The following is a 24252-nucleotide window of genomic DNA, read 5'->3' as shown; positions in this document are numbered from 1 at the left end:
AAAGGCTCAATAGGCCTTGAACTCACACCTTTCAGTCGTCTAACTCTATCCCTCTCTAACTTCTTCAAATAAGAAGTCAAAGTCTTCCACTCTTCTGCATTCAAACCCTCGCATTCCTTACAAGTGTTAATAGCAGAACACTGAACCCCCCTACATTTACGGCATACAGTATGAGATCAACCGAAGCTTTCGGTATCCTCACCCTGCAGCCTACATTCACACACATTCTCACACTCACATTAGAATCAGACATACTGAGAAAAATCCAAAAGAGTTATTCCAAAAACAGTCCACAGTAGCGAATGCCAAAACACGATCCAAATACGTCACCAAAAAGCCGAAAAACGTTGATCAAATGTTGAAAAATGAATCTAAGTCAGGAGGTAATAACAACAATGTTGATACCACCGGCGACAGAGAAAATATGATAGAAAACGGGGATGGTTCCTAGTCCTGCGCCCAGGGCAGCCGGTAGATCACCTGACCTACCTGTAGCGAGTGGCGCGAAATTTGAATTTCTGTCGGGGACGACGGAGTCTTAGCTATGTATATATCTGACAGGTAAGTTGATTGTATGAAACTTTATTGTATCATAACAATATCATTTTTATGCATGACACTTACCTGGCAGGTATATATATAGCTGATTGACACATTTGGAGGTGGGTCACAGACAGCAACATCGTCATAATTAAAAAATTAACTAATTTTTTAAATTATTTATTAAGTTCCTTACCTGCTAAGGTAGCTGACTTCGTAGGTCCTGCCTCTTAGCCTGCTAAACCTTAGTAGCTCTCAACTAGGATGTGACCTGTTTGTTGAGAAAAGCTAACAACAAGGGTCTGACAACTGGACGGGACCCAATTGTGAAGGAAACTAGCCCTCTCTTACCAGGGGCATTCATGCTAGGATAAGTTAGACCACCTGAACCACACACAAAGCTAACGTAACACATTACACTTCACATACTGAAGAGGAAATAACCCTCTCAGACAACCATAAAAAGAACACCACTTAATTAAAATACCTAGCATGTTAGTAATCTATCGTTGCTGCCGTCGATCGAGACGATTCGTACGGACTTTTGCAATCCTGTAACGAACCTCTAGATGATCGTTACATTCTACGCCTGTTGTTATAATAGGCTCTTTCTCGTAAACTCGAGCAGGGACCGAGAGAAGATACTGCTTAAGATATGAGAGAGCTGTGGAATATCAGAGTTGATGTGGACCACTGGTTCCAAAAACTCGTTTCGAGGACTGGAGGGACGACCGAATTGCATTTACTTCTTTCAGATTAAGATCCAGGACATCTGAAACACTATCCAGATGTCCGGCACCTTCTTTCTATCATGACACACTGAGAGATGTTCAGAATAATTCCTAGATCTTGAATAATATTTCAGTTTCCCGGTAGTAAAAAACTGTGGTCTGAATTGCAGTCTATTCGGGGAAACAAACTTCTTCAGGAAGGAAATGGTCCCCAGCAAGCTCATCCATTCCCTCCCCGAGTATGCTTACTTCCCTATAAGGCTGCGCTTTGCCTAAGCAGGAGAGCATATAAAAGTGCAATGTTGCGGTAGACTCGTAGTTCTATACCGTGCGGTAACGAGCACCGAAAGGATTAAGAGATAACTCTGTTGAACATAGTAAGGCAAAACTAATGCAACGTTTATTCATTCACGTAAGAAATCCCCTCAATCTTAGGCTAAAGTCCGTGATTGTAGGACAGAGATACAGTTAGTCAGTCAATCCCGCAGGAGAGACGTAACCGCCAGCACAGAGATACGGTTAGTCAGTCAATCCCGCAGGAGAGAGAGACGTAACCTACCGCGCATGACCGCGCACGATCTGTTACTGGCTCGGTTGGAAGTTGGAACTTGGACAGTCAGACACAGCAGCAGCCAGCAGCTTACGAACGTCGTCTCTTAACTTTATGTCTGGGTTGCCAGCTACCCTATTCTACGAAGAAATAGGTCCGTTATTTTTTGAACAAAAGAGACTCTCAAGCTGGTATATTTAAGCGAAACAGAAAACGCTAAATATATAGATGCGTTTGTGTCGTCAGAACACTACCATACAACGGTAAAAGATAAATCGGAAACTCCTGGAAGGTTGCAGGGAGTGACGATTAAATGTCCTTAAAATAGTAGACAATAGACCTCTCGGTTGCCATCCGAAGAGGAAACTACAGCAAGCGTGTATGACTTGAACCAACCAGTAGTAAAATAACGCAAGGCAAAAAATTTTATTATATCACAATAAAGTTTGTTCATACTTACCTGGCAGACATATATATAGCTGAATTCGGAAATCAGCTACATACCATATCTGACAGGCAAGTTTTCATGAACAAAACTTAGAGAATCGAAGCAGACAGGCTCAAGCTTCTTAAGATACTGGACATAAGCGTTCATTGACGTAGTCTACCAGTCTATTTTCTTGTACGAGTCTGCGAATGAGGAAGGAGAGCTCTTCCGAACCTTGTCCTTATTCGCTTACGCAATATCAAGTTAATGAGATGTTTGTCAATGAGAACTAACCCATTAACGGTACAGAGATATATTTTGTCAATGAGGGGGGGGGGAGACCCACTTACTTGACAAAACGATAGTATATTGTCAATGGGGGAAAGTCACTGAATGCCAAAAACGTAATCCAGGAAGTCGAGCCTTTTATTTTTCAATTCCCGTCTCAAACAAGGAAGGGACAAGAATCCTGTTAAGAGACTGGGCTTACGGTAGGTAGAACGACGATGCTCAATCGGCATGGAAGTCTCGACTAGAAAACTAACAAAATCTATCATCTGAAAAAACCCTTTCAGATGGTCTAAAAAGCTTTAAATTTATTGGCAGTATGGCAAAGGAAGTCCTGTCTTGCGCTTTCCTGAAGAGCGTCCTTTTGATGAGTGCCTTTGCAAGAATCCTACTGAACGTTGCCGAAAAATCCTGACGTCAGGACGTCGAGCCTTTACATAACCCGTAACTGTCTTATCTCAAAGTCTTGACTGAGGTAGAGAAAACGAGATCTTCCCTTGAGCTTTCCTTAACTCCATCCACCTTTACGAAAAGCAATATAATATTGACAGAGACCTCTTGAATTCACGAAACCCGAGGTCTTGCTGGGTTTCGAAGACGAAGTTCTGTTCACTTTCTTGAGGCTCAAATCTTAAACAAGAGCTTGAAGAGTTCAACAGAAACATTCTGGTGCGCGCTATCGGCGTCCACTGGCGAGGACGCTCGGCGTCCTGGTGCGCGCTCGGCGTCCCACTGGCGGAGGACCTCGGCGTTCCACTGGCGAGGACGCTCGGCGGTCCATCCAGGTGCTCGCGTCTGGCGGGCAGGCCACTGGCGAGGACGCTCGGCGTTCCACTTGGTGAGGTTGCGTCCATCGAGCGTCCTGTTCAAGCCGATCGTCCAAATAAGCGTGCAGAAAAGCGTCACACTCCTGACAGGCGTCAAAAAAAACAAGCGAGAGAAACTGCCTTCGTTTTTCCTATTTCTTGGTGGAAAGAAGTACACGTGATCAGGCAACTTTCGCCTTCTTACTTCTCACTGAAAACACATAACGAGGGAGAAGGGACGTGAAGCGTCCTCTTCTATAAAGCTTCTTAGAGGGCGCGAGTCCTTCCGAGAGCTCCAACCCTTGTGCGGGGAGGACGCCTTCGGAGGACGAGAAGCAATCCTTTAGGATTCGTGCATGTGCACGCACTTTGGCAGTCTGGGGATTTTCATCAGAAACTGCCGAAGGCACGCAAGATCGGTGGGGTTCCCTGTAACCCTCCTTCGGCTTTCGACATGCCCTCTCCCTTGGTTCTGGGAGTTCGACAGAGATCTAGACCTAGAGGCGTTATAAGGCCGATCTGACGCACCCTCCACTACACAAGGGGCACTGTCACTGCACTTAGCCACTTCACTATTGCTCTCTAAAGCAAGCACTTTCGATTCTAAGTTACGAATCGAAATAGTATAAGAGAAAGGGCAATAACCTCTACAGACACTGTTTTAGGGCCCGAAGGCAACATTACAGGGTTAGGCGTAACAAAAACAGAAGTAGAACTCTTCACAACAATGAAGGAGAGCGATCACCTCTCGCAGACATAGTCATAACCCGTAGGCCATACTACAGCGTTAGGCAAAATAAAGTCTACCGGAAGGTTAGCAGTATCAATACCCTGACTTTCGTAATTGATTAATTGCGTACATACTAAACAACTTTTTCCTTACGGAATTAGACACGTTTACTGATTAATTGCGTACATACGAATCATACTTTTTCCTTACGGAAAATAGACATGTTTACTGATTAATTGCGCCCCCCAAGTGCGGAACTACCGAAGCTTTCGGTAGCCACACCCTATCTTTGCAGGACAACACCCTCTGAAACTAGCCTAACTAGATTCAGATATCTTATGCAAAAATGAATCAAATTCAAATCAATTTAAGATAGCGTATGCCTAGCCACAAATCCAAGTAAATAAATTAAAAGACAATTAGGATACTTAGTGGCAAATGAAGTTTCCAAAATCCTAAGCCGGAGGTACTGAAAACAGGTGTTTTCAGTTACCGGCGACAGAAAATTTATGAATAGAAAATGGGAATGGTTCCTGATACCCGCCTCCCAGCGGCGGGAATGGGTACTAACCACCTGGCCGACCACTGCGTGTGTCGGAAGTTTTTTAAATTCTGTCGGACTTCAGAAAATACAGCTATATATATACCTGCCAGGTAAGTGTCATGCATAAAAATAACAATTTGTCGGAAATTGTATTTTTCCTAACTATACAAACCTGAGGTCCTTTAACAATAGGAAGGTACTTAGCGGCAGCTGAACCGGTTGTAAGCTTCGAAATAACAATTTGTTGAAAAATTTTATTTTCATGATAAAATAAATTTTTGAACATACTCACCTGGTAGTTATAAATATAGCTTACGTCCCTGACGTCACGGCAGAAATTCAAATTTCGCGGCAATCACCGATTGGGTAGTCAGGTGCACCACCTGTGCGCCCTCTACCCAGGTACGTAGAACCGTTCCAACTATTCCTCAGATCTTCAATGCCCATAGTCTCTAGAGGGGAGGAGGGTGGGAATTTAATTATATACTATAACTACCAGGTGAGTATGTTCAAAAATTTATTTTATCATGAAAATAACATTTTCAAACATCTAACTCACCTGGTAGTTATATATATGGCTGATTGACACCTTTGGTGGAGGGTCAGAGACAGCTATCATCGTTGGAACTGACATAAGAGTTAATCAAAACAAACTTCCTGTTAAGGAAGCTGACTTCAATGATATCCTGCCTCATTATGTCTGCTTTCCTTATGAGATCCAGCGATCCACCCAGGGGGCTGAAGACCTCTTGGAGACTGTCAACCGGTTAAACCTCTATGTGACTAGACTCCCTACAATACCCTTGTTACGGGCGCTTCCAAGGAACAAGTTGACCACCTGACTAAGGATCAATGATTGTGGGAGACTGCGTCCAGTCTCCACAAACAACCACAAAATACCAATAGTCCCAAGGTAAGAAACAAGGGTATTGGGTTATGGGATTTCAGGTGGGGTAGACCCTTGTCCCATTACTGGATGAGCTGCTACGAACTGTCCCAACGCGTAGCAGTCTTCATACAGAGTTTGCACTTGCCCCAGATAGTGCGTCGCAACCACTGATTTGCTTCTCCAAAAGGTTGCGTCCAGGATATTTTGAAGGGATCTATTCTGATTAAAAGCTACAGAGGTTGCATCGGCCCTAACCTCATGAGTCTTCACTTTTCAGTAGCCTGAGATCCACTTCATTACATGCTGAATGTGCTTCCTTGATTAAAGGCCTTATAAAAAAGGATAGCGCATTCTTTGACATTTGCAGAGAGGGCTTTTTGACAGAACACCAAAGTTCCTCTGAATGGTCACGTAAATGCTTCGTTCTTTCCAGATAGTGCCTCAGGGCCCTTACCGGACAAAGAACTCTCTCTACTTCCATACCTGAGAGATCCGACAGGTTTGGAATCTAGAACTATTTGGTCCAGAGCTGAGAAGGGCGTTCGTTCATTAGAAAACCCAGCTGTAGAGAGCAGATAGCATTGCCCTGTCTGAAACCTACAGCTTTGCTGAAGGCATTTCACTGACACTTTTCGCTGTTGCTAGACTAACTAAGAAGAGAGTTTTCATGGTGAGGTCCTTAAATGATGTTTCCTATAAAGGTTCGAACCTATCACTCATGAGAAACTTCAGGACTACGTCCAGATTCCATTGGAGGGGACTGTAGTCTCGCCTTAGTAGTGTCGAAGGATCTGAGAAGGTCTTGGAGATCTTTATATTCAGACACGTTTAAGTTCCTGTCATTGAAGACATCTGTGAACCTGGTTATGTATCGCTTAATGGTTGAGGTTGTAACGTTACGACTTCTCTTAAAGTCTGCAGCGAAGAGTCTCTTATTCTCCTATCCTATTGCAGCGAAGATTCTTCTTCTCGGCAATGGATAGGACATAAGACAGCGACACTCCATGGGGTTGTCCATGGTATGGATACTGGGACAATCTATTAGGATTAAGTAATGATTGTTCTGAAACAACCTACTAAGTCCACAGCGTAGACCGTTAACTGACTCGGGCGCTCTGACAGCTGCCAATTGACCTCGTTGTGAGGCAAGTTGTCTAAGCATCCGAGAAAGTCACGTGATCTTTGCCTTTTAAAGGGTTATGCCGAGAGACCATACAAATTGTCTATTTTTTGTCACTGATGCTGGACGGCGAGGTGGTGAATCTCTTAACGAAGTGATGATTCTCTTAAGGCATGGGCCCAATAGGCGAAAGTCAATTGCCTTCTAGAGACCGAGGTCCTTAATGGCAAGATATTCTCATAGTAGTTGAATCTCAGCTAAGAAGAAAACAACACTATGTTTCATTGAAGACTAAGGTGGAAAGTGTATGCAACCTACGTCTTCACAGCCGAATCGAGAGAAGGATTCTCAAGATTCTGAACCTGTGCTTACAAGGGACTGAAAACGCTAACAGCTATTTCATTGTTGTAAGTTGTTGTTGTAATGAAAGCGGAGCGATTTCCAGTAATGAAAAACACAGGGAAGTACTACTTCTCGTGGGCTGATCATATGGAAGTAGAGCTGGCAGGTCGGGGAGCAGGCTATGTCTTCCGTATATATCTGTCAATTCGGGGTGAACAATGAACAATTGCACCCCACCGAATAAAAGATATTATAAAGACAAACTCAGATGTCTGAAGAAAAACATTCTACATTCCCGCAATGCGATGCAGTGGGAGACTAGTAAAGACTTCTGTTACCGTGCGGTAAACATAAAGATGAAAAAGTCTAAATATGACAATTTGTCCAAAATTGCATTTTTCCTAACTATACAAACCTGAGGTCCTTTTACACATAGTCCCACCTCATGCCACCCCTCACTCTGCAGTTTTTGCTTGGGCCAAAAGCAAAAGTGATTTGTTTACCTCCCAGTCGCGCGCGCGCCTGTCGGACAAGCAGTTAACTACCGAACCCCTTGTTCGAAAGCTTACGACCTATCCAGCTGCCGCTAGTACCTTCCTATTGTAAAAGGACCGAAGGTTTGTATGCCGTGTCGGAACAAATATATCTCTGTTGAAAGTTCTCGCAGTATCCAAGGGGATGCAGAAGGTGTTATTCATATATGCGAGAATCCTTGTTAATCAGAGACCTAAGCCCGATATTGTTGGACAGAGAAAAAATTCGGTAGTCAATGATTGTAGGGGAGAGAGACATAACCCGAGCGTGCATCACGGAGAGCCAGCTAGTACTGGGGTGTCTTCTGCAGTACCCTACTCAGTTAGTCCTTGCTCTCTAGCTATCCTGAGTTGCCAGGAATCCATTCCTTGAAGGAATGCGTTCGGCTAGAATAATCGAGCGTTAAAAAAGGGATCTCTTATGCTCGAGCAATTATATTTAAACGAAATGAATTTCGGTAAATACAAAAAACTGAGGTGGTGTTGTCATGACCATACCATTAGTATCTTAAAAATCAAAACTGGTAACTCCTGGGATGCAGACAGTCCCGAGTTGCAGTTTTATTAGGATATTAGTCTCCCGGTCACAAACCGTAGAAATTAACTACAGTATGCGACTACCCCCCGGACAATTCAACTGCTTAACAGAATCATGTCTCGAGGGTAATATACGACATATATTTGTAGATTTCTGTACAACGACTTCCATCCTAAATTCTTTTCCCTTCAAGGAATGAGAATAAGGATTGGAAATCTAAACCCTTCCTTCTCTAGCCAAGAGAGTGAAGAAGTCTTCCCTTAAGGAAAGCTTCAAAAGTGAAAAACAGAAAACCCCAAGACGAAAATTCACGCCAAACCGGATGTTCGCTTTTGTATTCCAGGGTTGGTCGTCTACTGAGAGATATTCTTTACTTCAGTAGCAATTCTTCTTGCAAATGCTAGAAATTCCAGGAATTCGAGCATTCAGCGAGGTACCCGATTATCGTAAAAAAAAAAAACAATTATCGGAGATTCTTGATATTAAGTCCTGCGTGGCCTTTTGGGCTAAGGCAGAGTGGACCTAATTCACCAACTGTTGTGCTGAAAGAGCGCATAAAACAGGTCCAATGCAAACAGCAGTTCCGCATTTTGAATGGGTGTGACCCCATTCGAAAGGAAAGAACACATTTGGATTCTTTACTTCAGGATCCCGCAGAGAAAGAAGCCGCTAGTTCGTTCGACCCGTCTCGAAGAGCTTTGTCAATACAAGACATCAGGTGAACAAGCTCTTCTGTATCAGCAGACTTGAAGGTTTCTATTTTCTTCCCCAAAGATCACAGAGTCCAGTCTAAGAAAATTAAATACCTCGAAAAGCTCTAAAAAAAACTTTTTGAGGAGGTGGTCCATTTCAGAGGTAACCAAAAAACCTTCGCCTTTCCCATGGCCATCCGACGAGAAGAGTCCGCAAGACTCGAGAAGTCCCCTTGGGAAGACGCGGGAACTCCCAGACCGAGAGCCTCTCCAGTATCATACCAGATGCTAGATCTGGATGCTAATCTGGCCTGAAGAAATGAGAAAGCTGTCTTTCCTTGGTCTCTCTTCGTATACATCCCTTCTTTCCTAATTTTCAACGCTCTCTTCGGAGAGCGTGATAACACCATCTTTGTAAAGTCGGACTTCTCAGTTGCCTTCTCTCGAGTGAACCCTGAAGGTGGGGAATGAGGGGCAGCTGGAACAAAGTCTTCCGGAAAAAGTTCCGTGAAAAACTTTCATAAGTCTTTTCAAGCCTGACACAGGCTGTAGATCTCTCTGATTCTCTTCGTCAGAAAAGTCTTTCATCGGACAAAAAGGAGAGGGAGGGGGGTCATCCTTCCCTTCTTCTGATCGACCCATAACCGACGTAGCGATGTCATGCTTCGTCGGTGCTTCCGAAGAATCTTCTTGACGCCTGCCAGTGTCCTGGCGTCGACAATCCTGACTCTCGGCTTCCTGGTGTCGAACTTCATGACATTTGGCGTCCTGCTGTTCAAATACTTGACATTCGGCGTCTTGGCGTCCAGCTTCTTGACGCCTGGCGTCCAGCTGGCTTCCAGAATCTTGACGATTGGTGTCCTGGAGTCCAGAATCTTGACGCCTGGCGTCCTGGAATCCAGAATCTTGACGCCTGGCGTCCTGGTGTCCAGCCTCTTGACGCCTGTCATCCTGGCGTCCAGCTGGCTTCCAGCATCTTGATGCCTGGCATCCTGGAGTCCAGAATCTTGACGCCTGGCGTCCAGAATCTCGACGCCTGACGTCCTGGCATCCAGGTTATTGACGCTCGGCGTCCTGTTGCTCAGAATATTGACGTCTGTCGTCTAGGTGCTGAAAAAACCTTGACGCACTACGTCCTGGCGTCCAGCTTTTAGAGGCATGACGTCATGCGTTCAGGCTCTTGACACTCGGCGTCCTGTTGTCCAGCATGTTGACGTCTGTCGTCTAGGTGTTGAGAACCTTGACGTTTTAAGTCCTGGCGTCCAGCATTTCGTCCCAGCTTTTGACGTATGCTGTCTTGCTTGTAGCAGGCTGATAAGACTGCATTAATGAGGAGAGCTTCTGCTGCAAGTCTTGCAGTAAGGAAAATTTGCGGTCCACCGATCCACCCAGGGGGCTGAAGACCGATTTGGAGAATGCTTCCTGCTGCTGGGGACAGACTGGGGAAGCCGCACATCAATATCACTCTCTTCATCCTGTTCGGCTAGAGGCGAACGTCCTGAAGACGAATGCCAAACCGCAGGAGGAGCTGGAGAATGAACTGAAGGCATCCAATCGTCCGATACTTCCTTTCCTCCTACCAATGACGACGGCCGCCTGTGCGACATCTTGCGTCTTAGTTTTGTAGGAAAGCAAGCATCGGAGTCGAAAGGGGAGCGGTCAGGAGTTGCAACAAGCACCGAAAGTCTCCCTTCGTCCGATACTTCCTTACCTCCTGACTACCTCCTGGCAGTTCTTGACTACCTCCTGGCAGTTCTTGACGCTTGGCGTCCTGCTCTACTGGATGTCTGTCTTTTAAGGGGTCTTGATAAGATTGCATTAAAGAGGAGAGCTTCTGCTGCAAATCTTGAAGTAAGGAAAAACTACGGTCCAGCGATCCACCCAGGGGGCTGAAGACCGAGTTGTAGACAGCTTCCTTAAAACTGCGGTCCAGCGATCCACCCAGGGGGCTGAAGACCGATTTGGAGACTGCTTCCTGCTGCTGGGGACAGTTGGGGGAGCCTAAACCTCAGTATCTCTCTCTCCATCGTGTTCGGCTAGAGACGAAACGTCCTGAAGACAAATGTCACACCGCAGGAGGGGCTGGAGAATGAACTGAAGGCATCCAATCGTCCGATACTTCCTTTCCTCCTATCAAAGACGACGGCCGCCTGTGCGACATCTTGCGTCTTAGTTTTGTAGGAAAGCAAGCATCGGAGTCGAAAGGGGAGCGGTCAGGAGTTGCAACAAGCACCGAAAGTCTCCCTTCGTCCGATACTTCCTTACCTCCTGCCAAAGGTGACGGCCGCCTGTGCGACATCTTGCGTCTTATATTGGCAGGAGAGCAAGTATCCAAAAACAAAGAGATCCGGAGTTGCAGCCTATAATTCTTGACGCTTGGCGTCTTGGCGTCCAGCCTATGAAGCCTAGCGTCCAGCCTCGTCTGAGTACTGCGTCGTCAGACGACGAATAAAACACTTTAACCTCGCCTTTCCGATGGCGAGGGTGAGCGTCCTGGGGATCGTCAACAGGTACGCTCGAGGGGACGGCCGCTCGGGAGCTAAAGCCTCTCGCCTCCCTTCGTCGGTCGACTTTTCCTTCTCAACAGGGGAGGTTGGTGAGCTTGGAAGAGGTCTAGGACTAGGAGCACGACAGGTCCAAGCGGTCGCACCCTCCACTGCACTTACACTTGCATTGATTTTAACACTGTAACTTGTGATTTTAAGATCTCTCACATTCGACCATGATTTCTCCCTGTTTCTACAGGGGCCTTTCTAAAGGCTTGAATGGACGTTATCATGTCCTCTAAAGTTGGACAAACACCTGTATCAGTAGGGGGAATAGGAACTATTACTAAGGAAGCAGGATCAATATGATCACTTGAATATTTATAGGAGAGCAAGACATACTACTCTTCGCTCTCGTGATCTTATTATTATTTTCAAGCTTTCGCACATAGCAATAATATCCAGTCATATTCAGGTAAAAGAAAACATTTTATCTCATATCATCCAACTCACCACTCTTGCCTATTCCGACTATTCTTAACTGATATAGATAGAATAAGGATCTATTGAGGTTTTAGCAAGCCGAGAATTATATCCTCTCACCCACATTCTTACTCTCAAAGCAGAGTCAGACATTGTTTGGAAAATGCAAAAGAGAGATCAAGGATAAGCAAGAATCAAAGCAATAATATTCTAAATCAAACATTATCATCATCATTCATTATAATCCATCATCATTATTAAGATGATCCACATGTACCCAACAAGCGAAAGCCAAAGCCAAAGTGTACTTCCCCAAATAACTGTGAAGAAACACGGGCCAAGCGAGCGAACTTCCAACGATGTCACCGATGCGGCGGCAGGGAAGATCTGAGGAATAGTTGGAACGGTTCTACGTACCTGGGTAGAGGGCGCACAGGTGGTGCACCTGACTACCCAATCGGCGATTGCCGCGAGTTTTGAATTTCTACCGTGACGTCAGGGACGTAAGCTATATATATATAACTACCAGGTGAGTTAGATGTTTGAAATTGTATTTTTCCTAACTATACAAACCTGAAGTCCTTTACAAAAGGAAGGTACTTAGCGGCAGTTGAACCGGTCATAAGCTTTTCGAACAAGGGGTTCGGTAGTTAACTACTTGTCCGGCAGTTAGCGGTACGCTTGACTGCGAGGCGAGGAGTCACTTTGCTTGAGGCCCAGGAAATGCAGAGTGAGGGGTGGCATGAGGTGGAACTAATATATGTAAAGGAACTCAGGTTTGTATAGTTAGGAAAAATACAATTTTCGACAAATTGTGATTTGTTCCGATACGTAATACAAACCCTCGGTCATTTACAAAAGGAAGACTCACTTATTGGTGGGTGGAATCTGAGTCTTATGAACAGACTGGTGTTCGTCCTACCTTGGATTTCCTCCCTGGACGTAAGAGCAGAGGGAGGGATCTTAACCTCTGCCCAGCTGATCGGGGTGTGCACCGCAGGATCAGAGGTCAGACTTCTGGACCAAATTATAAGAGGGAGGCAAGCATACCTCTTATAATTAGCAAAAGCAAGAACTAGTTCCTACTTCACTGTCAGCTGTCTCATAAGCCCTCCTGATCACCTCACGCAGCCAGAAAGAAAGTGTGTTCTTGGATACTTCTTTCTTGGTAACCCTGGTGCTAACGAAGAGGCGTCGACACTGAGGTGCCGAGTTCTCTTCAGATAGCGCCGTAACACCCTCACAGGACAAAGCAGCATCTCATCCGCATTATTATCGGTGAAATCCTTCAGAGAGGGGATCGTGAAGGACTCGAACCGGTCGTCAGGGACCGAAGGATTCTGAGTCTTTGCTACGAAGTTCGGGACGAAATTGAGCGTCATGGATCCCCATCCCCTGGAATGCTTAACGTTGAAGGAAAGATCATGAAGTTCGCCTATTCTCTTCGCCAATGCCAGGGCCAGCAAGAAGAGGGTCTTAAGGGTCAGATCCCTGTCTGACGACTCTCGGAGTGTCTCGGAGTGGCTCAAAGGGTCTGAGAGTCAAACTCCTAAGGACGAGAGTCACATCCCACCCCGGGGGCCTGAGTTCCCTGGGTGGGCAAGACCTCTCGAAGATCTTCATCAGGAGGGAGATCTCGAAAGGAGATATCCACACCTTGCAGTTTAAGGACTAAGGCCAGGGCAGCTCTGTAGCCCTTAATAGCGGAGACGGAGAGGAGCTTCTCTTGGCGAAGAAAGAAGAGGAAATCCGCTACCTCCTGAAGAGAGGCTCTGAGAGGAGAGACCCCCCCGTCCACGACACCAACCACAGAAGACGGACCACTTTCCCTGGTAGACAGCCGCAGAGGACTGTCTAAGGTATCCGGCCATCTCTGTTGCTGCGCTGCGAGAAAAGCTCCTTGCTCGCAAGAGATGGCGGATAGAAGCCAGCCGTGAAGACACAGGGACTCGACGGATCGGTGGTACCGTTCTACGTGTGGCTGGCACAGAAGGTTGCTCCAGGGGGGAATCTCTCCCGGCACTCCGGCAAGCAGAGCCAGCAGGTCCGGATACCAAACGGCTTGAGGTCGTTTTGGCGCCACCAGGATCATCCGAAGGTTCGCAGTAATCAGCGCCCTGCTGATCACTTTGCGAATCAGACAGAACGGGGGAAAGGCGTAGACAAAGAGGTTTTCCCATGGATGCTGAAGGGCGTCCTCTGCAGCTGCCCTTGGGTCCGGCACGATCGAGTAGAAAACCTGGAGTTTTCAGTTGTGCCGGGTGGCGAACAGAGGACTTCTCCACCAGGAAGAGTCAGCTGTAGAAGCCTGTACGATCTCCGCAGCACGTTTGCTCAGCATGGCTTCTACTTCCTGCTGAAGCGTCACGTCCTTGGCCGAGCCAGGAACGTAGGTTTGCAGATGGACCGGGTTGGAGGTGAGGGGTGGCCAAGAGCTTGGAAGACCTACTGGACCGAAGCGAACCTTCCTGACCGGAGACGAGAGCGTCCACTTGGCTCAGTATGCTGTCAGCCAAGGCCAATCGCGGCAGACCCACCATCGTCCTGGGTTCCTTCTTAGGTCCCCAGAATGACTCCAACCCCGATGTCGGCTCGGAAGGTGGGAGCAACGATCCTTCCCCGAGGTCGTTGTGCTGACGAATCAGCGCAATAACCTCAGCGAACGACCTCTGGATCTCAGGAGTGACTGCATCCTGTGGAGACGGACCGTCAAACCCGTCCAGCAAGAATGCCTACCGAGACCCTCCTCCTTCCACAGGAGGAACCACAACAGACCCCTCCTGGTCTCCTCCTGCCACTTGTGCGTACGATCTAGTTGGTCCGAGGACCGTGCCAGGTTCGTAGGGCGTTGTGCTGGGATCGCGAGGAGAGCGCCCCTCGCGATCACTCCTGATTGCCTCGCTCTTCCCGGTGAAGCCCGAGGAAGTTGAAGAGATCGGCGAGGCAGACCTGATGCTCCCTCCGCGCCCATCGGCGGACCCGGTGTGCTGAGGGGGCTGCACGCGATCACCAACCCGTGGTGGCGATCGGGCTGCAGGCCTGGTCGAGCGGCTCTCCCGGGGAGAGCGGCTGGACCGAGAACAGTGGCGACGGTCCCGAGTGTCAGAAGAGCTGCGGCTGGTCCCCCTCCCTGCCCGGTCCCTGTAGGAGTGGCGGTCAGGGGACCTGCAGAGTCCGCTGTCGCGGTGGGAGCGAGGCCTGTCCTCACGGCGTGTCACGCCACTTGGACCAGCCGAGGCCGGTTCAGGCAACCGAGGGGACCGCTTCTTTGCCTCAGCCCGCGAGCGGTCTTGGACCGTCACGTCAACCCTGGGTCTTTCGCTCCGTGCCTGGATCCTGGCGCCGAGCGGACTCGGTTGCCTGGGTCTTGGCTGTACGGTCACTACACTTGGTAACTCTCACGAACGAGATTCGAGACGGTACCTGGCGTCGAGGCAGAACCTCTGGCGCCAGGTGAGGAGGTACCGGTATTAGCCGGCACTCCTCCGGTCTCTGTCTTCTTCTTCCTTGTGAAAGGAGACGGGCCACGTTCCCGAAGGAACAGGAGGACCACCGGAGTGGGACGGATCTTTAGAAGTCTCAGCGCAAGCCTTCTTGGGGGGGAGGAGGCAACCTTCATCTTCTTCGGCTGTGGGGCCTTAGAAGTTGAAGGGGAAGCAGCGGCAGACGACGACAACGAAGAAGACGAAGACGACACCTTCCTCTTCTCCTTCTTCTTCGTCAGCTTCCTCAGCACCACCGTCAGGTCTTTCATCCTGGATGGAGCCGGGCAGTTGCCGAAGCAACGGGGCCCGACTGCACCTGTCCGGACGGACCTAGGGTGGGAGCAGCAACACCACGGGCAGGAACGACGACAGCAGGAACTGGTACCAGGACTGAAGCGGCAGCATACTCAGGAACAGGAGGTGGGGCAGGAACCGGCAGCATCCTCTGCACAGGAAGCAGGTCCAGGGGAGAGCTCTTGGGACAGCGGAAGTCCGGGGCTGTAGCAGGAGCGGCAAACCCAGGTGGTGGCGTCACAGCGGGCATCGAAACCTCCGGCAGCGGTGCCTGCACAGCAGCTGTCGGGGTCACTGTGGCTACGTGCCGAGTGTACACCAGGTGCGGCGGAGCAGCGTAGCCTGGCGAGGACACCGTCGTGGTAGTCGTGGTGGTTGGCCAGTGTGTTACCGGCATGGCTCCTCTCACCAGGTGACTCAGCAGCCCCTGGACCATCGGTGTCCCTTGCAGCCCCAGCTAGTACCAGGCCCGTCCGAGATTGTCCCCCATGACAAGCAGGTCTGAGGAAGGAAAAGTCGGGTGAATTAGTGGGGGGTCTCCCCTACCCCCGATGGGGGGGACAGTTCCCACCCCGAGCGAACGGAGGACCCCAAGTACAACTGGATGTTGGGGTATCTTGGCCATCCCTCCACGTTCGACTGATCGAGAGAGGAGGAGTGAGAAACCTCCCCCAAAGGGGAAGGAGCCATACGAGGGAGCTGAGATGGAGGGAGAAAAGAGGAAGACGTGTCCGTGACCAAGGGCCTAGCCGGAGAACCCTCCGACGACCCCTTGGCCGGCATGCGCGGATTCTTCCTCCCCCCATAGCGCTCCCACTGCTCCTCCGACTAAAAAATACAAGTATCACATGTCTCGGTACAATCAACCTCTACAGATGATTGGAAGGCCCCACACTTACGGCTCTCCACACCAGGGCACAATCTGCGGCTGATGGGGGGGCGAGGGGGGTCTCTCTGGCTCTCGTGATTCCATTTCCATAACAATGAAGCACTGTATGAATATAAAAACACACATGTACTTACTTATATCCTTTGCACTAGCACACAGTAAAAGGAAAGAGAGGCGAGCAACACGTCCATCCACCAACACGGCCGAAAGCAAAGTGACTCCTCTCCTCGCAGTCGAGCTGACCGCCAACTGCCAGACAAGTAGTTAACTACCAAACCCCCTTGTTCGAAGCTTGCGACCGGTTCAGCTGCCGCTAAGTACCTTCCCATTGTTAAAGGACTGAGGGTTTGTATACGTATCGGAACAAACACTAACTACAGCTTGAATGAATCAATAAAAGTCCAGGTTTCTCTTTTACTTAACTATGATGCCTTTCTGAAATATGTAAGGGGTGGGGGGCAGCAATACTATTACCTAAGTTTTACTGTATTTTTGCATACCTGATATTCCAACTATGTACAGTACAACACATACAAATGTAGTGCACTGCCCTGTAATGTGCATATAAACTGGGCCTTAAAAGAAAGTCGTAATACTAGAAATCTTGCAACTAATACAACCATGGGACTCATTATTAAGATATATTATAATTATCATTGTTATCATTCAGAAGATTACCCCCCATCATAAGGAACAAGCCCACAACAGGGGCCACCGACTTGAAATACAAGCTTCCCAAAGGATATTAAGGTGTTTATTCAAAAGAAATAACAGAAGGGAATGGGAAACACAGAAAGAGATCAGTTATTAGAAAAACTCCTATATCAACAAATTAACAAACAAACAAGGATGATAAATACCTGCTCAAGGGAAGAAGAAGAATGCTGAGTACGACGAGCGTGATGAGTGGGAGTGGGAGGACACTGTTGCGGGAGAGGCGGTGGAAGGGGAGGCGTAAGCCTCTGCAGCCTGTGTTGTGGTCGTGGGGGAGGGGTAGGAGCCTTATCTGCCTCGTCTGCATCTCTCCCGTTATCCTGCCATCTGCGATCGTCGCTCTCCGCCTGCCCCGCGGTAATACTTGAAAATCCTATAGCACCAGATTCAGACAGCTGGCTTGTACACATGTCATTATGACCCATTTCATCTATGAAAGCAGATGCCAAAGGTGGCGGCGACATTGAAGGGAGGGGGGGAGGAGAAGGACCGACTGCACCTTCTTCGCAAGCGCTAGGACTAGTGCATCCTCCTCCGGGTAACATATTTGCCAAGGATGCTGGCGTTGAGGGATCCGGAGTCCCAACTCGACTACTGGTTTGGCTTTCACTGCACTCACTCTCAGCACTATCACAGAATGATCGCCTGCAAGAACATAAATGTGAAAATAAACTAAAATTCCAATGTATTTTGGAGATATATTAAAACCATTCCAAATCACTGCAGTTTCAAGACCAACTGGTCTCCTCTTTGGGTGATTATAAAATAACAGAATAGTAAAATGCTTTCATTGTCTTATATTGTAATATAACCTGAAAAGGAAACCAGTTGGTCTTGACACTGCAGTGAATTAGAATGTTTTAATATATGTATTTCCATAATACATCAGAATATTAATCTGTGTACCATTACAGTACGACAAGTGTGTGTATTACATTTATTTATAACGTGAAATACAGTGTTCACCCCATATTCTCTGGGGGATGTGTATCAGACACAAACAACCCCTTTGCGAGAATCCGTGATAGTTGAAACCCCTATAAAAACACAACACTGCCTATTTTGTTAATTAAAACTAAGAAAAAAAATATTTGTATACCTTTTTTTTAATCGTTTTATCCCAAAAAGTGCATAAAAAAAAAACAGGAAGTAGTAGATAATTCTCAGCAAAATACCACAAATAGACTAATTTTCCTCGAATAATGGGTGTGTATGTTCCAGAGAGAAATCCACGAACATGGAAGGTTCACTGTATATAAAGGCAGGCCCGGTTATCGGTGGGGGTTCTGTTCCCAACAGCTTAACGATAATAGAAAATCTGCGATAATAGCGCCGACCCAAAGTTATCAGCGCCAATCAGTGAGTATCAGCACCAAAAATCCAGTTACTGTCATCATTAGACAAGCCCCATAAAACTGGAGCACTGATAACCTGGGACTGCCTTCAACTAAAAGACATTGCCATTTAAAACACCAAGAGAATTTCTTGTTCAAGATACTACATTGGGCCCCCCCGTATTCACGTTCCCCGGATTCATGGACTCATGCATTTGCAGATTTCTCTCTGGAACATCCCATTATTGGCGGGAAATTCACCTATTCAGGTATTTTTCTATGAGAAATATCCACAAATTCCTGAGTTTTTATTATCAATTTCATCATAAAATACACTTTTTGTCATAAAACTACTAAAAATTCAAGTATAGAAATTTGCAGTGTGTTTTTCTTGAGTTTTTACTGACAAAATAGGTCATTCTAAGCATTTTCATAGGGGTTCCAAATATTTGTGGGTTCGAACTATTCGCGGGGGGTCTGGTATGCATTCTTCGTGAATACAGGGGGACCACTGTACTACCATTTCAAAGAACAGAGAATTTTTAAACAACAATAACAATCCACATGTACCTTTGGTCGCCGTCCACGTGTGGCACGAAAAACAATGGCCGCGTGCAGAAGCACTTTGGTGGGGGCCATTCCCAGGATGTGGTCTTGGCAACGTGGTCGATGAAGAATATTCGTCCGTGACTGTCCTTGCGTGCCTCAACATCTTTAAATGAAAACAAAGGATCCATTGGAGAAGTGATTTGATTACTAATTACAGACACCACCCTATTTAAAAACATTCAGGATACAAACCAGTCGTTCTTTACTCTGTGCCTTTGGCCACCTTTTGTTGCATTGCTTTCTCGTTTCTATTTTGTTTATGATTCCTCTGTTCCCTTTTGTACCTCTTGTCACCAGCCATCAGTTTGTTTATCTTTGTCTTGATCCAATTATACAGAATAAAATAGCATATACAGAATTTATCAAAAGGCCAAGCACTGGGACCTATGAGCTCATTCAGCACTGAAACTGAAGTTGACAGTACAAAGGTTTTAAAGGTGTACCAAGAGGAAAACTTTGCAGTTGCACTATGAATCAATTGTTGGAAGAGGGTGGAGAGTAAGAAGACAGATTATGAATGAAGGTACAGAAATAGGTATGAATGGGTTGCAGCTAGGGGCGCCACAGGGATACTGCAAAGAACTTTAAATGATGACTACAGTGCACCGCAAGAGGTGCAGTGATGGCAGTATCCCGCGTCACCTCCCTCTGCTGGTCGAATTGTACTGCAAATTGAAGCCCATTTCCTTTAAGGCAAACCTATTAGACTTGACATGTGACTTGGTAGCTTCGATGAATAACATTGCTCTAAAGTGACATGCCTTTATAAATGTTGTTCTGCTACTACTTCTAATACTGTATTACTCTGGAACCCAAATGCAATGAATAGTATACTTACTTGGAGGAAGAGGTTCATCAAAAGCCACCTCAACCTTTGGATATCTCCTGAGCCAGTCTTGCAGGGATGGCTGTCGCGAGAGCTTCGGGTGTTGGGAAGAGAAGTTCTTCATCTCTTCCCTTTCTGAGGTGTCCTCTTTTGCAAACATGAATTCCTTGTCCCTCTTATCACTCGTTGTGCGTTCAGGTGGCTGAGGTTTAGCGTGATGAGTAGGGGTAGGGGGACAAAGGGGTGGATGAACTAATGCCTTTAACATATGCTGCTGGGGTCTGTGTGGAGGAACAGCTGGGGGAATGTCCTCATCTTCATTCGAACTGCTCGGCTGTAACAGAGCTTCCCTCCGTGGTCTCACTGCAGGCTCTTGGTGGTCCTGGCTGGTTGCTAAGGACTCGATGGATGTGTGAGATGGAATGTTGAAGTCTGTGGAACAGGATGCTGACGAAAACATCTCTAGATTAATATCACTACATTCTGCTGTTGGACTAGTGAAGACTGAATTTGAAGAGGAACTCCCAGTACTCATCACCATACAAGTTGACTCTGAGCCTCTTCTAGCATCATCCCCTCCTTGGGAAGACACAGAGCAAGTCACCGAGCCACTTACAGGAGAAATAGATTCGGAGGCCGAGCTAAGCACTTGTAGTGAATCACTTAATCTTGGGGACGGTGAACGAGCAACTGAGCCTTCTCTGGCAACTCGGAGCGCTGCTGTCCTATCTGTCACATTGTGGCCATCATCTGATCTTGTGCAATCAGTCAATAACTCTTCTCTATTCTGAATTATTTCATTTGAAGACTCCAAATACTGTGTCTGATCAATAACGTTAGAGGAAATTCCTTCAGACGTATGTAAATTCTCCTGAGCAATGAAATCAAGGTCGTTCTTAACATTAGGACTAGATATAGAATCACTTTGGCTCTTTTCAGTTTCTGAAAGAGAACGCCCATGGGGCTTAAAGCTTGTAACACACAATGCACCATTATCACAGATGCCACTACTATTACTATCACTATTTACATGAGTGCGCACAGCAGTCACACAGGTTCCTCCTCCTCTATTAGACACATGATTTGGATCTGCCTCTACTGCATCCACAAAATGGTCTAAGAGTGTGTCTGTAGATGCAGTCTCCTGCAGAAGACTCGTGTCTTGTTCTGGTGTTGCTAAGGGGGCCACAACATTGCCACAACTTGCACCAAGATCGCCATCATCACCTTCCCCCATTTCCGCAGCATCACTCGAAGGTGCCAGTAATGAAGATGCACCTTCCTCTTCAAAGTTGCTGGGCAGAGAGGCTGGTCTGGTCATTGCGACTTCTTCTGATGGATCACTTTCCATGGAAGCACAGGAAGAGGAGTGCAAGGATGAGTGATGATGATGATGAAGTCCCTGAGATGAAGATACTGTTCCTTGGCACTGACTATCTACATCAATTTGATTGAGAGAGATTTCAGAAATTTGTAAAACGTCATCTAAATCCACGATGTCATACGAAAAAGATCCTTCAACAGAATACGGCAACTTCTTACCGCCTCCCATACTTGTTGTACTACTTTCACTATCGCAACTGGATTGTGAACTAGCACTTAAATGCCCAGATTTTGGTCTCACACTCGGTTCACTGACACCATTCAACGATTTCTTCTCTGGGGAAGCATTTACCCCTTGCATTTTGGCGTGTTCTGAAGCATTTCCCGACACGCCCGGCAAAGGGTAAGGATGCTTCCTGACAACCGTCGAGAACGGAGGCGGAAGACCGAGCTGGACTGCCATCGATCGTTCGAGAGGCCGATGCACAGAGTCAAAAAACTTCAAGAGCGACTTAGTTCTTGGGGGTAAAGGTGGTGGAGAATCATCATCACTCACTGGCTGACTAGAATCGCAACTGACCCGTCCACTGAAATTATTCCCGGCGTTACAAACCGTAACGGCATCCCCCTCCGGATGGTGGTAATCTTCCGCCGGATACACGGTCTCGTATATTGCTTCCTCGCCACCGTTATCACTGACATGCACTTTACTGGCAAAATTAGGAACTTTACAAGAATACTTCCATATGGGAGAGTAATCACTCTCCCTACTACTGGCAATGGTCCTCTCCTGACTACTACTGCTTTCCACCATTTCACTGGGAGTCACTTCACCATTCACCACCACCTCCTCACCCGCCGAGCCACTCTTCCCAGCCGTGCTGTTCGAAGAGTGATCGCCCGTTTTTACATGATTCTTTTTATGGTCAATGTAGCCATTGGCTAACAACTCCTGTTCACCGTGAGGACTCATTGGAGTGCTGTATGAACTCTGCGAAACACTTTGCTCTCCCGGGCATTCAAGCCCACCATGACTGGTGCAGGGATCTGCAGCATTGGGCAACACAGAAAACGTCACGCTAAAGTACACGTGGCCAGTCACTGAATCTGCAGCATTTTTATTGTTCAGGGGAAAATCTAAAATACCCGTTGAGCCACTGCAATAAAAGAGAAAATGAAAATTTGCATTAGAAACAGTACCTACATAGTATTCCAGTTTGATTTTAAAACTTTCTACAGGAGTTATAACAAAATACATCACAAATGTAATGAATTTCCTTTCAATAAAATCTCAGTTTCATATTAAACTTACAGATTTCTTAGGGTTACTTTCCATAACGTCTAGGGTATAAAAGAAATGTCCTTTTTATCAGCTTCACAGTCATATGACATTAAAATCACAACTAAAAATATTTCATTTGAATCATTCATTATCAGTTTTAACCCTTCATAAAAGAACAAATTTCCTGGTGTCAAAGATGTTGTTCTTATCCTGAAATGTCTTGGAAATTTATTGTTTCCTATGGGCCAAATGTCACACTTTTCATAGGTCTATCCTAACCTTGGAGGAAGCTTACCCTTGCTGAGCAGTAATCAGAACTCCTTTATAAGACCTATAAATGAAGTTAATAAATGTATCAAAAAATCTCTGTGGTTACAACAATTTGTTCTGATAATGTCATACTATGTGGAATAACTTGAAGTTGTCTATCAATATTACACTATTATTTTCTTTCTCATCAAACTTCCCTGACTTTAATGGAACACAATTAAGTGCCCAAGGTAAGACTTCAATAAGCTAAAACAGTTTACTGGCAAATCCTTTATGATACATATTCATGTGGTATTTTAAAATCATTTAATGTTACAACATTGTGCAAAATATAGTTAGTTTTGTGTCCATTTTAATTTTCAATTTATTTTTATTTGCCATGTCACGTTCGTATGGTGTTTTTGAAAATTGTAGCTGTGCAATAAAATGTTATTCTTATTTCTGATACTCCCAATTGTGGTGCTTAGCTTTTCTTTTACAATGAAAAAATAATTGCTGCTTAAGACAACAATTGATACAGTCAAAATCTTAAAATAATATACCAACTGTACCAACATCCATTTGCATACACTGATACTTTTGCCCAACAAATTTCTGGAAAAACACAGCTGGGCAGTTTATAATGTATGCCTTACTAAGTATGCTATTAAATTTTTCAGTTTGCTGGTTTGCCATCATCAGAAAAAATTATTGAATATTAAAAGTAATGTAAAAAAAAAACTATATAAAAGTATTCTTAAAATGTATGAACTGAAAATGGCAATATATTCAATATGCTTTAACAGCCAAAGTCACGATACTTCAATGGACTGAGACAGTCAAACACACTACACACACCCAAAGCTTCCACTCGTATAATTGGCGCAACCTTACTTTGATAATTTTTTATTGAAAAATTGTGCGACTCCAAGGTCAGAGCACCTTCGACACCAGGAAATATAGATAGAATATAGAATTTGGACCCTATGAGGTCATTCAGTGCTGAAATGTAAATTGACAGTAAAAAGGTTTGAAAAGTGCAACAGGAAGAAAACCTCACAGTTGCACTATGAATCACTTGTTAGGAGAGGATGGAAAGTAAGGTGGATGGAAGAGAATATGGATGGTGGTAAAGTAAAAAGGAATGAAAGAAGTTGCAGCTAGGGGCCAAAGGGATGCTGCCAAGAACCACTAGTAATGCCTAAAGTGCACAGCAAGAAGTGCACTGATGGCACTGATTATATATTGTATAATTGTTATGGGTATCTTATGCATTGTTGAAATATGGTGGGTGTCCTATATATAGACAACATGTGGTAGATTCTAGAAGGTGTCTGTTGATGTATTTAAGTTGTGTTGTGACGTCATAGGCTGTGACGTCATAGACAAGATGGCGTCGGCGTCAGCAGGATGTAAACAATAACACGGTGCAGTAGAAAGCATGTGTTGGTGGTGTGTGGTTGGTATGGGAGAGCTCTCTGTCTGGTAGGAGTTTTTTGGGGTGTAAGTCTTGTGGTGCTGTTGTTCTAAGGTGATTTCTGGAGTATA

At 46.0% G+C, this 24252-nt stretch overlaps 1 protein-coding gene across 3 annotated transcripts in view; it reads right to left on the bottom strand.

Moving 5' to 3' along the window:
• LOC135200435 (E3 ubiquitin-protein ligase HECW2-like) overlaps positions 1-24252 on the bottom strand; it is a 171105-nt gene that overhangs the window by 107440 nt on the left and 39413 nt on the right. For all 3 annotated transcript variants that reach the window (XM_064229069.1, XM_064229071.1, XM_064229070.1), the window contains exons 8-10: positions 19863-22330; positions 18986-19127; positions 17228-17726 (exon numbers count right to left, since the gene is read on the bottom strand). In XM_064229069.1, coding sequence (XP_064085139.1) covers positions 17228-17726; positions 18986-19127; positions 19863-22330 — 3109 coding nt within the window. The remainder of the gene's footprint in view (positions 1-17227; positions 17727-18985; positions 19128-19862; positions 22331-24252) is intronic.

The sequence above is a fragment of the Macrobrachium nipponense genome, chromosome 26, assembly GCF_015104395.2.
Source record: "Macrobrachium nipponense isolate FS-2020 chromosome 26, ASM1510439v2, whole genome shotgun sequence".
NCBI classification, from domain to species: Eukaryota; Metazoa; Arthropoda; class Malacostraca; order Decapoda; family Palaemonidae; genus Macrobrachium; species Macrobrachium nipponense.
Note: the sequence above shows the minus strand (reverse complement) of the source record. Positions and strands in the feature narration are given on the sequence as shown.